A 12,109-nucleotide genomic window follows, 5' to 3' on the forward strand; every position below is an offset into this window, starting at 1 on the left:
AGATAGATAGATAGATAGATAGATAGATAGATAGATAGATAGATAGATAGATAGATAGATAGATAGATAGATAGATAGATAGATAGATAGATAGATAGAGTAATGTTTTCACACACACTTCTTTTGCATAGAAAACTATCCACTCAGAGCACATCACAGAGATTTCAGAATGAGGTTGCTTGGGTAACCCTCTAGTGAATTTCCTACTCTGTCATTCAGGGGTATTTTTGAGCACCACTGATTATCACTTCATTCACTCACCTAAAAGTTGAGAGTAGTTACTGACTTATTTGGAGGTTCATAAAACATTAAAAAATGTATTTGACATTACTGATTTAAAATCAACACCTTCAAGCTCGACTGAAATGTGCAGCTTCCACGTGGAAAAGCCAAATGTCTTCACTTAAGTAATTCTAACTGAACATGATTGTTCAGTCCTACCTGTTCTTGTACTGGATGCGTTCCAGTTCTTGATAGCTCAAGCCCAGATTGAGGCCAATAACACGCCAGTCTTGTGCTATCTGAAGAGAGATGGACAGCAGGTTGGCTTCTGTCAGGTAGCCACTCTCAGGGTCACCCAGGTTCAGAGGAGGATACTCGACCTCCTCCATGATGAAAGTGTTCTCTGAGTTTAGAGCCTACAAGAACAATAAAGAAAGTGGTCCCTTTAGAGCCATAGGGAGAAAGCCTCCTCTGAAATAATGCTTAGAAAACATTTTTCTGTACTAACAAGAGTCTAGTTTAGAAACTAATAATAATGTATATAGACAGAACATTTTACATGCAATAACATCTTTTAAGATAAGAATAAAATAGGATCCATCTCTTCAACTGACAGGAAGTCTTAGAGGTAAAGTTGTAAGCCACTGGCTGTCGAGTCCTTTCCTCTTTCTGGCTACTTCCTCTGGCAGGTTGCTAGGAATCTCCCCTCTATAAAAGGACACCTGTAACAGAGGTGCAGAGCATATTATCAGTGTTGTCCAAAACCTGTTTAACCATAAAACACACAAAGCACATTTACCTTTTTAAATGTGATTCATTATAATCAACAAGAACATTTATTAGGAATTAATCTCCTTTAGACACAAACTCCATTGGGCAAGAAGTATTATATATCAGCCCTTGAGAACAGTTTTATGTTGTTGGTCGCTCTGTGGTTCCTTGGAAAAACAGGCTGGATTACACTGTTTCCAGTTTAGAATAACAATTCCTTTAAATTGATAGCCCAGGGTCCACGGTTTATTGAGTTAAACCAAAATTGCCCTCAAATAATGGAGCAAGCACACCGCAGGGCAGCGAGGAAGAGTTTCTTTATTGCCACGCCGAAACTGATGCGATTCTTTATTATCATTGTGAAGTGGGTGAAGTGTGTAATTCTCTGTCTAACACGCTTGCAGTTCCAGACTGATGTTCGTTGGGTTGCCAGTAAAGATTGAGTAGGGTACTACGGCATTCCCATGTGAGCTCCACAGAGTAAAGCTAACGAGGACAGATCTTTGTCAATAAACCAGTTCTCCACGTAGATGCCTCTGTTAAAAATGTTCGCTTATTCACCATGCGAGGAGCACAAGTCTTCTCCTTGGATATCTTACTCATAACAGACATTATCCAGACATATACAAGCACACAGGAAGCACCAGTGAGTTTACTAGAAGGAACTAAAACAGAAGGCTTTTTCCTTTTTATTCCCCTTTCCATAAAAACTGCACTACATCCATTAGGAAATAATGGGAGAGAGACCACCAATATCTAATATTCTAATGGTGAGCAATTGCAACAGAGAATTTCATTAGTTTTCAATCAACTGTTTTAGGTATCCTAAGAAGGTACAAGCTGTAAAAGAACCATTTTTAAAGAAAGTGTAGTCTTCTGACAAATCTCAGCTGTCAGGCTTAAAATTTGGATTTATAGGTCCACCTAAATAGGTACCTGGCACAAAGGACACACAGATCGATATCAGTGAAGCAAATCAGGCACACCTCACCTCCCACACACATTTGGGGATAACTACTTTCTTGCTATCTTTGGCTTCATGTTGCTCTAAAGAAAACATGTGAAAAGAGATTTATTATCTCTGAACTAAGCCATGGGACATCTGAGAAGTACTGAGAAGTTGATATATGCCTCAAGAGAATGTGTATCTTTTTTAGTATTTACTTTACCTTCGTCTCCCCAAAAGTAAGGTCATTCAGCTGTCTACTTTTAACAGAGTGGGGTCTTCTGAGGCCATTCATAGAGAAATTATATCAATTCCCATGTGCTTCCACACATTTTTTTAAACCAACAGATTTAAAGGTATGTGGGGTGTATGTATGTAATGTTGTGCTATCTTAAAAATCCATACCTCACATTAAGTGTTCAGCTTTTGCTATAGACTAAAACTCTTGACCACAAGTTTTGATTCAATTCTGAGCTACCAGGACTGGACCTGCAGTGTTTTGAAAGGTGCAACTAATATTTTTTTCCAGCTCCAATGTAGCATACAGGAAAATGATGAGCTAAAATACAATAAAAAGAAACCACAGGACTGAATCAACACCACTAAGACAGGATCACAAAAATCACAGCAGTAAATATTATAGAATTGTTTTAACCTGTAAAATAGTGTAGGTCACATCTGGTCCCATCATGTAGAAATTGCTGCACAAGCTTGTTAAAGGATAAAGTGCATGATGGCACTTTCACAGATGTGACCTTCAAGCTCATTTATACTGTGAAAAGTCCGTTTTTTTCTTATATACTATATTTGCATGCAAGCCTGTGAGTTTAAAAAAATGTGCTTTCCTAGTTAAATATAAAGCAGACAGTGTGTGCATGGTGGTGGTGGTGGTGGGGGGGTAGGGGTCTATGACTTACCTGCCCCCTCACTGGTCCCTTCTGACCCTGTGCTGAACAGATATACACTTCCTTCAGATTCTTCAGGCTGGAGTAAAACTCGAAACAGAGTCTTCCCCCCACACAGTCTGGTCTATCTGGAAAAAAACAGGGAAATATCAGTGTGAGACAAAAAGTTATGTCAGGCCAATCATTACACAACCGCACATCATAAGACCTCGGAAGAAAAGACAAACAAGCTAAAGTCCTTCTCCTGGCATTGATTAAATCCTTAAAAGAATCATCTGTATAGGTTTAAACACATATTTAATTTTTGTCCAAGAAGATAATTGATTCTCCTTTAAAATGACCTTTGTCCTGTTTATCGTGTGCAAATCTAGTAGTTAATTTTCAAATCGCGATTTCAAAAACACAGCGACATTGTATTCCTGGGGAAAAGTAACCTTTAAGTTAATGAAAATGTCATCACAAACAAAACATTTAAAAAGGTTTAGCGCTTTGGTGGTAAAAAAATTTTTACAGCAACAAAATAGGTTGTGTTATTTTGAGCCATGTTTTAACTGTTCCTCTTCTCCCCTTCTTTGCTCCTATGTGTCTGTTTCACTGTGACAAGCAGGGAGGGGAGCAGAGGAGAAGAATAAATGCACACAGAAGGTGAAACAGTGAACAGAGGACCTAACCCAAGCCCAAAGCAAACTATGAAATATTGAGTCTGAAACCATTGCAACATAGAAATGAAGCTTTTTGATCTGATTACATAGTTATCTATGAATGTGCTGCAAATATTATGTAAATCTTGGTTGTGATTCCTATATCTGGCAACTTCACCCCACACGTGCTGAAGGACGACGGGATTTCTCCCTTAGATTGGTTACCCTGGCTGACAATACAGTTCAGAGGAGAAAATGCCATAATGGTATAGTCTGCTCTGTTCACTAATGATATAAAAACACCATCCATCCATCTTCTTCCACTTATCTGTATCAGGGTTGCCAGTTTAGCTCACTGCGTGAGCAGTGGCGACCATGTGATCAGTACAGTAGATTTGATAAAAACTCCAAATCAACCTCAAACAAGTTTCTCTAAGGCTTCATACCTGTGCTGATTTCTAAGCCTCTTTCAAAGCCAGCAAAGAACTGCTCTCCTTCCAGCAGGTCACACAGGTCTGAAGGCTGGGGTCCATCATATTGTTCTGTCAAAGACTGCATTCTGCTCTCTACCTGTGCAGGAAACACCACAACCATTGCTTAGCACCTGAGCATGCAGTTTACACCAGAAACAAATCAGTTCAAAGTCATACACTACCAAGGCTATGACACCAACCACAGTGGCTGACTCTGTGCACAGTGACAACGCAGGAAAAAAAAAATCACCACAAACCTTGTTAGAAGGTAAGCACTGCAGCAGAACCTGTGAAGGATCAGTCTTCCTCTGGAGGACCAGGAACTGGACTTTGAACTGTTTTAACCTCTGGTAGATCTTCCTGACCGCCCCACTGACGCAGCGCTGTGTAGTATACCAGAGCCAGTACCTGTAGTGGTACACACATTATAATCCTACACTGTAAATTACATTTCAAAAGTGCTTTATGGTGATATAGAGCTGACCCTTACCAGGAGAAATGCGTAATGTAGAAAATGGCATACAAATGGGTAACATAGAGAGAGACTTGTGCTGTGATGTCAGTCCAGGTTTGGGCAGTGGGATCTCCATGGAGCAGATGCAAACAGGACATATCAACTTCATGGCCTGCAAAGAAAGGGAGAAAAACATTAATACACACTAATTTAATGTGTTATTACACACATGTGTGAGCATCAGGAGGGCCTAATGTACCGGTGACACCAGATGGCAGGGGAATCTGCACTTTGATTGGCTGTAGAAAATGCATACTGGGAGTCTGGGAGAGACAAAGCAGGGGGCTGACTCTGGCCTGAGGATCACCGCACAGCACCTGCACGTCTGACATAGACACCTGCAACACCTGCAAATCAGGAAACACCAAAGTCTTGCAGACCAGACAAGAACAGTGATGTCAATCATGTGTAGGTACTGCTGCTAGCTGACCTGTAAAGTGATGGTGCGAGTCTCCACTGTGGAATCCGGAGGAAAGTGAAGCTTTACTCCAGGATCAGCACTTGACACCAGTAAGCCTCCGGCTGGTGTGACAGAGCAGCTGTCCTTTACTGGGCGAGACACGGCCATAAACCAAGAAAAGTGGTTCACTGAGCAGCATGCCAGCTAAAGGTACAAAAAGAAGCCAGTTTCACCACTAATATAGTAATACTGTTTGTCCAAGACAAAAAAATAATTGTAATAATATCCATTTGCAGTAGCATGTTTTATGGGTTACCCTGGCTGGACGTCCCCCAGGGCGACTGCTATGGCTCTCACTTCCTCTCCTTAGCTCAGTGGGCAAAGTACTCCATGACTGTCCATCAAACGTCCGCACCACCACCTCCTTTCTTTTCGTCCGGTGATATGGCACACATACCTCCACAGGCTGTAAGCATTTTAGAGGTGAGATGCATTTATCTCATGCAAGTGCAAGAAAGAAACAGATAGGAAATAGCAAATATTTGATGGAAACCACTCAAGTTACTAGTCACATTCACACATTCATACAGTGCTTTATTTTGTGCATTTTAAGCCCATTATCTACCTCACATCCACACCTATGGCACCTGCTAACCTAACGTGCAAACAAACATAGAGAAATGGCCCAGGGTTTGATACATACATTCACCAGCCACTTCATTAGGTACACCTGCTCAATCCCTTACTGATATCAGAGGCCAGAGGAGAACAGCCACACTCCTTTGAGCTGATATGAAGGAAACAGTAATTCAAATATCTACTCGTTACAACCAAGTATGCAGAAGAACATCTCTGAATGAACAACACATTAAACCTTGAAGCAGATGGTTAGCAGCAGTGGAAGACCACATCGGGTGCCACACCTCACAGCTAAGAACAGGAAACTGAGAATACAATTGTACCAGCTCACCAAAATTGGACAGTGGAAGACTGGAAAAACATTGCCTGGTCTGATGAGTTTTTTGGGATTCTTTTCTTGGTAAACTTTGGGCAACTTACTACCAAGTAAGCATCATTTGAACACCACAGCCTACATAAGTCTTACTGCTGACTAATCTCTTTATGAACACAGTGTACCAATTTTCTGATTCCTGCTTCCAGCAACTGGTTTCTTGGATATGACAAAGAACTCACTGTACTCAAATGGCCTCCACAGTCACCAGATCTAAATCCAGTAGAGCATCTTTAGGATGTGGTGGAGCGGGAGATTCGAATCATCGATGTGCAGCCAACAAATCTGCAGCAACTGTGTGATGCTATTGTGTCAATTTGTACCAAAATGTATAATACTGTGCTGAATGTATGCCATGAAGAATTAAGGCAGGGGGTCAAACCTGGTACTAACAAGGTGAAACGAATAAAGTGGCTGATGACTGTATAACTAATATTACAAAAGAACTAGGTTGGTCATGTTTACCCGAGTGCGTAAATAACTAAGGTTCTAAACAAATATGTAAACAGAGGTAAAGTTCGGTTTCTCCACAGCCCCAAATCACAAACTACCAAATCATGATAACTAAATAGTTATGGAGTGTTCCTATACGCTTTAAAATACCTTTAAAAATGTGACTCCATGAGGACGAAGTTCCAGCGGATGACTAAGAAGGATCTCATGCTCCTCCAGCTGTACCCACTTTCGCTGTGGCCTCTTCTCGGCCCAGGCCAGTTTTGTGGCTGTCACTATGCATCCTGGGGGGAACACCAGCTCAGCGCCCCCTGGGAGGAACACGTGACACCCGGCAGACGAAATGCAGAAACTAAAGAGCAAAAGGAGCATCAAACCTTTTTTTTTTTTAATATAGCTTGTATCAATTTAACTAACAGTATTATTTCAAAGAATGAGAAAATATGAGCTTGCTATGAGTGACACTGTACCTGTGCTGATTAAACCCAATGTGCAATTCTGGGAGTTTTGTTTCTGCTTCATCTGGTGAGAAAAAAACACAGTTAATATGCTAAAAACAAAGTTCAGCACTGCATGTTCAGGATCAAAATACATTGAGCTCTAATCGATTTTAAGCTCCTGTTTTTCTCTGTTCACCAGGTGTAGGAGAGAGAGGAGGAGGAGTTGGAGGTCGTCCCAGGGGATTGTCACGGACGTCTATTTTAAGCAGAGGCAGTTTGTTCAGACAGAGTGGGATCAGACGGAGGTCATTGCTGTAGATGACAAGTTCCCTGAGTGAAAGGAGAGAACCTGGGCAACAAAAAAAAGACAATGTTACTCTTTTTGAATTGCTCCGGAACCAATTTATCTTACATTAAGTGATTTTTCACTAGACACACCCACTCACCCTTATGCCCTTACCCATGCTCTCTGGTAGCTGCTTTAGCTTGTTCTGGGACAATTCCAGCTTAACAAGCTCCTCCAGTGAACCAATTTCGTCAGGTAGCTCCTGGAGGAGGTTATTTGACACATCCAGAGTCTGTAGTGCTTTCAGTAGACCCAGACCCGGGGGGAGAGACACCAGCTCATTCCCCAGGAGGGAGAGGTAGGTGAGGGAGGAAAGCTGGCTTATATCAGAGGGCAAAGCCGAGAGGTGGTTGTGACAGAGGAGCAACGAGGACAACATGGAAAGGCTAAGCAGACAGGATGGTAAACAGGAGAGCTGGTTGAAGGAGAGATCCAGGTGCACCAGATGGGAAAGTAAGGAAACAGATGCTGGTAAGGTGGTGAGGAGGCCAGGCAGGGGGTCACCTCTTGAGTCATGTAAACAGTGTCCTTAAGTTAGAAACAAAAATGCAATTAGAGCAGAAGAAAACGACAGAGAATCACAGAAGAATTATCATTCTATGACACAGTATTACATAGTTTAACTTAACTAAAGGCAACAACTAAAATGCAATGAAACACGTATGGTGACAAGCAGATGACACTGAAATAAATTTATGAAAAAAGTACCCCGAATAGCCAGTGATCGTAGCTTTGTCAGATGGGACAGGACATCCAGTGCACCATCCAGCCCTACTTTTTCCTCAGAGCCCAGCCTCAGGTACTGAAGGCCCTTCAGCTGCCCCGGGATGGACTCCCAAAGGAGGGGCAATGCAGCTGCACCTCCCCGGTACACATCCAGGGTCAATCTTGTATCAGTCAACACAGCTGAAAGCTCCACAGAAGGAGGCAAGGGTGGAGACAAGGACAAGGGAGAAGAAGATGAGGAGGAAAAGTCGGTGTGACGGCTGGAGGAGTATGAGCAGGAGGGAAGGGTGGATATAGAGGGAGCACAGGTATCCATAAGGCTGATGGGAGACACAGAGGGGGGATCAACAACATCTCCCTGCTCTCCAAACATAGTGGGGCCAGTCATCCTCTCCTGTTCCTGATTCAAAAGTCCCCAGATTCCGTGGGCCAAAATTTCTGCAACTCCACCTGAAAGGCTGCATGCAGGTGTAACCTCCACCTCTCCGTCTTCCGTGCTGGCTGCATGGCATCCACAATCTTCATCGGGAGGCGCGTCGTCTTCGCTGCCTCTGTCCATTGAACACACAGTCTGTTAGCTGACTTGCCCCTCGCCCAGTACTTTCCTGAGAATTTCTCCCCGCATAACATTTGTTATGTACAGGTCATGTCATTACACCCAGACGGAGCTAAGAGGCTCCCATGAGAAGGGACGAACAGTTTATGTGTGGCACAAGTTCTGAATTAGTTTAATCTAACCACTACGAAGCTAAACGTTATTAGTTATGGCCATAGCTATAATTAAGAACAAAAATGCTAATTAAAAAATATCCGCTCACTACGGTGGAGCTCTTAGTATTCGCTTTAATTTACCAGAGCTGTGTACGACTTAACGCAACGTTATTAGATTACTAACGTGTAACAAAGGAGTCTGGTTTCTTAACTCTTTATCGCTACTTCCGGAAACAAGATTGCTTTTTAAAAAGAGGGCTCTGCGTCACTGTTGTTCGTTTGTTTTGTTCACAAGATCTGGCGACGGAAGATAGGAGGAGTCAAATCGACATTTTCCGTTTAATTCTAGAAGCCCGCCCCTTCGGTAGCTCTTGTGTATCACAACGAGCGCCTTGATGGTGGCGCCGCCAAAGTTTCAGCAGAGAGCGGGACTGTCGTTTTAGCAACGTGTGCAGTGATGTTAGTCCCCCTTTGTCCATCGGGCGGCGCTGTTGAGATCATTTTATTGCTGTAGGCGTTAGTGTGATGATGTCCACCCATAAACACTATTTTCAGATGTTTCATGCTATGAACAATTTTAAACGCGAACGTAATGATACGATTAATGAAATAATTGTAAAATTATTTTTTAAATTGGTAAAATTACCAGTGACTGTGGAGGTAATTTAAGTACAGTGAACTCATTGTCATGTTTAAGAAACCAGTTTAAGATGATTTGAGCTTTGTGGCATGGTGTGTTATCCTGCTGAAAGATTCCATCAGCAGGCTGTGGTGTTTAAATGATGCTCAGTTGGTAGTAAGGAGCCCAAAGTGTCCTAAGACAAAATCCCATACAACTTTACACCACCACTAGCCTGAATCTTTGATACCTCCAATGGATCCAAGCGTTCTTGTATTTTTCAGAGATGCTCGTATATATACCTTAGCTTAAGTATTTGAGCTATTTTTGCCTTCATATCAGATCAAAGTGGTATGGCCATTCTTTCTAGGGATTGAGAGTAACGTAGTTTCTATTCTCTGTATGTCCTGTACATGTGGCAGAATTGACAATAAAGCTGACTTTGACTTTGACTTTGACTTCTTGACCTCTGGTATCAAAATGACATTTTCACCCAGATCACTGGATAGTTTCTTATTTTCAGACTATTCTCTGTAAGCCCCAGAGATGGCCTGTGGAAAAAACCCAGCAGATCAACAGTTTCTGAATTACTCAGGCATGCCTGTCTGGCCCCAACAACCGTGCGCTTTTGAAGTTATTTAAATCACCTTTATTCCTAATTCTCATGCTTGGTTTGAAGAGCATGTTGTCTTGACCATGTATACATGCCTAATGCATTGAGTTCCTGATTTAATATTTGCATTAACTTACAGTTAACATATTCATATAAATTATACACATACCAAAATTGTTACTTTTAACTTACTGACAAATGTTACTTAAAAGTAATATTTTCAGTCTGCAGTTATTCTGGCATACACAAAACAGCCATAACATATGATATTTAATATATATGTATGTTTATAAATAAATATATTTTTTATATAGAAAATAGCTCTAAAGGACCTTTAGCTTCTACACTGTCATCATTCGTCCTCAAACGTGCTACTTGTTTTTAACTGTGTTGTCCATTTTTTCAGTGATAAGTCCAGAAATCAATATGTCGATGAGGAAATTATGTCAAAAGGTCATGTGGAAAATTTGCTTTAAAGTGTAAAAGTATTTGTTTGACTAAGATAAATTATGCCGAAGGTCAAAGGTGGTAGAGTCAGAGTGATCAGAACATAATACTCGGTCAGAAAAAAGTGTCACCTCCTGTATTCTTTTGTTGTTGTTTTTTAGTGGCTTTCTCAGTCCATTTTTTGTGAGTCCAAGCGTGCCCTAGGAGGTCTGGACTGCCCAAGAACAATTTGTGATCCAGTTATCATTTTTTAAAAAGAATCAGCTCTAGCTCATAATAGGGCATGCTCCCCGGAGAAATCATGGTGTCCCGAACAGAATCTGAATCAGTTCCCACAGCAGTGACTATTTGCAATCTATTTCTGTGAAGTGTTGCAGAAAAACATTTCAGTGTTATTGCTGGGTGTACTTCAGGCGCAAGAGATTTGGGACTTCATTACTGTATGTTGCGAAACCCTACTACCATTTCAACTTGTACCAATGTTTACTATTTTGTGGCGATACCTCCCTGCGCGCGTGTGTGTGTGTGGATGGATGGTGGTGGTGGTGGTGGGGGGGGGGGGGATAATCTGGTTTATTTTGCCAATATTGCATAACAGGAAATCAATACACCTTCCGAGCGATAACACCAATCGTTGAAGAAAATCCTCATAGTTGTCAGGACATGTTTTCCTGACAACGAAAAAACATAAACAGATAGACAAATATAGAAAGGACAAAACAAAACGCCTTGCTCCGTCTGGGGACGAACTTTTGACAGCTGTCAGAGAAGACGCGTGTGACCGCTCTGTGACTTTCCGGGTGTTTCAACGACGCAGAGTGTGATTGGTCGCTTTAGTATCTTTCTCGGTTGTGATTGGTGAACTAGAATTTGCGGTGTCGTTGATGATTGGCCAGCCGGGTTCGCTCTACGCCCTCCTCACGCCAGTACTTCATGAAATCACAACAAGTCCCCGTGGTCTACTGCGTCGGTATATTAACCAGTCCAGGGCTGCTTGTAATTACAGCTTTCTTACTTTTTTACCGTGAAGGCATTTTTAAACAGTCTGACTGTTTCGGCGCTACCTGCAAGGGAAAATCTGACTTAGGCTTAACCAAAACAGGAGACCGACATTAAGTTATGAACAGGCTCTAGAAGCAGACTGTTAGCAAGTTTTTATAAGTTGGTATCTGCGTAAACTCAGTCGTATCGTGTTCCAGCGACCTTAGCCCCACTGGAGTCCACAGCTGTGGACCGCCCTGGCAGGATGTTTCCACTGGACTCCCCGTGGAACATCTCTTTCGCCGGCTGCGGCTTCCTTGGTATCTACCACATTGGCGTGGCTAGCTGCCTGCAGGAGCAGGCTCCCTTTCTGGTCCAGAACGCCCGGCACATATACGGTGCATCTGCTGGAGCTCTCACCGCCACTGCTCTGGTCACTGGAGTATGTCTCGGCAAGTATCTTTTGGGTCTTAGATTACTAAGCTCGAGTACTATGTAGGAGTTATTGCATGTAACTATGCGTTATAGCTTGAAATGAGCGGGATAAGAAAATGATGTAGCATGAAATTGAAACAGAGTGGCATTGAGGCCATCCTCACGCTCATCAGCTCAGTGGTGCAACTCAAAAGTGATAACCATCTTCTGAGGAAGAGAGGATGTTTTGTAACAGGATTGTCATCAATCTTCTAATTCTTGCTTTAAATGTATCGCCTGTTACCCGAGCAAGTCCCCTTATCCGATGCTGCGCATGTAAAAACCGATTGTGAATGTATTTGTGTCTATTTTGTTGTATACTACACGACCTTCCCAAGGACTATGAATGTAATATTGGAGTATTGCTAAAATTTGGCATGCTTTTAATTATATATATATTAAAAGCATAATTATA

The 12,109-nt window shown here is 42.0% G+C and overlaps 2 protein-coding genes across 2 annotated transcripts in view; one reads left to right on the plus strand and one right to left on the minus strand.

Moving 5' to 3' along the window:
* The window catches only part of pidd1 (p53-induced death domain protein 1), a 16,066-nt gene extending 7,223 nt beyond the window's left edge, over window positions 1-8,843 (minus strand). The window contains exons 1-14 of the mRNA XM_005730111.2: window positions 7,832-8,843; window positions 7,238-7,651; window positions 6,974-7,126; window positions 6,808-6,859; window positions 6,488-6,689; window positions 5,189-5,338; window positions 4,903-5,076; window positions 4,672-4,819; window positions 4,449-4,584; window positions 4,216-4,366; window positions 3,932-4,055; window positions 2,857-2,972; window positions 837-944; window positions 442-638 (exon numbers count right to left, since the gene is read on the minus strand). Coding sequence (XP_005730168.1) covers window positions 442-638; window positions 837-944; window positions 2,857-2,972; window positions 3,932-4,055; window positions 4,216-4,366; window positions 4,449-4,584; window positions 4,672-4,819; window positions 4,903-5,076; window positions 5,189-5,338; window positions 6,488-6,689; window positions 6,808-6,859; window positions 6,974-7,126; window positions 7,238-7,651; window positions 7,832-8,408 — 2,702 coding nt within the window. The 5' untranslated portion in view covers window positions 8,409-8,843. The remainder of the gene's footprint in view (window positions 1-441; window positions 639-836; window positions 945-2,856; window positions 2,973-3,931; window positions 4,056-4,215; window positions 4,367-4,448; window positions 4,585-4,671; window positions 4,820-4,902; window positions 5,077-5,188; window positions 5,339-6,487; window positions 6,690-6,807; window positions 6,860-6,973; window positions 7,127-7,237; window positions 7,652-7,831) is intronic.
* Window positions 8,844-11,177: 2,334 nt separating this feature from the next.
* The window catches only part of pnpla2 (patatin-like phospholipase domain containing 2), a 7,081-nt gene continuing 6,149 nt past the window's right edge, over window positions 11,178-12,109 (plus strand). The window contains exon 1 of the mRNA XM_005730112.1: window positions 11,178-11,672. Coding sequence (XP_005730169.1) covers window positions 11,486-11,672 — 187 coding nt within the window. The 5' untranslated portion in view covers window positions 11,178-11,485. The remainder of the gene's footprint in view (window positions 11,673-12,109) is intronic.

The sequence above is a fragment of the Pundamilia nyererei genome, unplaced genomic scaffold (assembly GCF_000239375.1).
Source record: "Pundamilia nyererei isolate P.nyererei 1_Seehausen unplaced genomic scaffold, PunNye1.0 scaffold00035, whole genome shotgun sequence".
Classification (NCBI taxonomy): Eukaryota; Metazoa; Chordata; class Actinopteri; order Cichliformes; family Cichlidae; genus Pundamilia; species Pundamilia nyererei.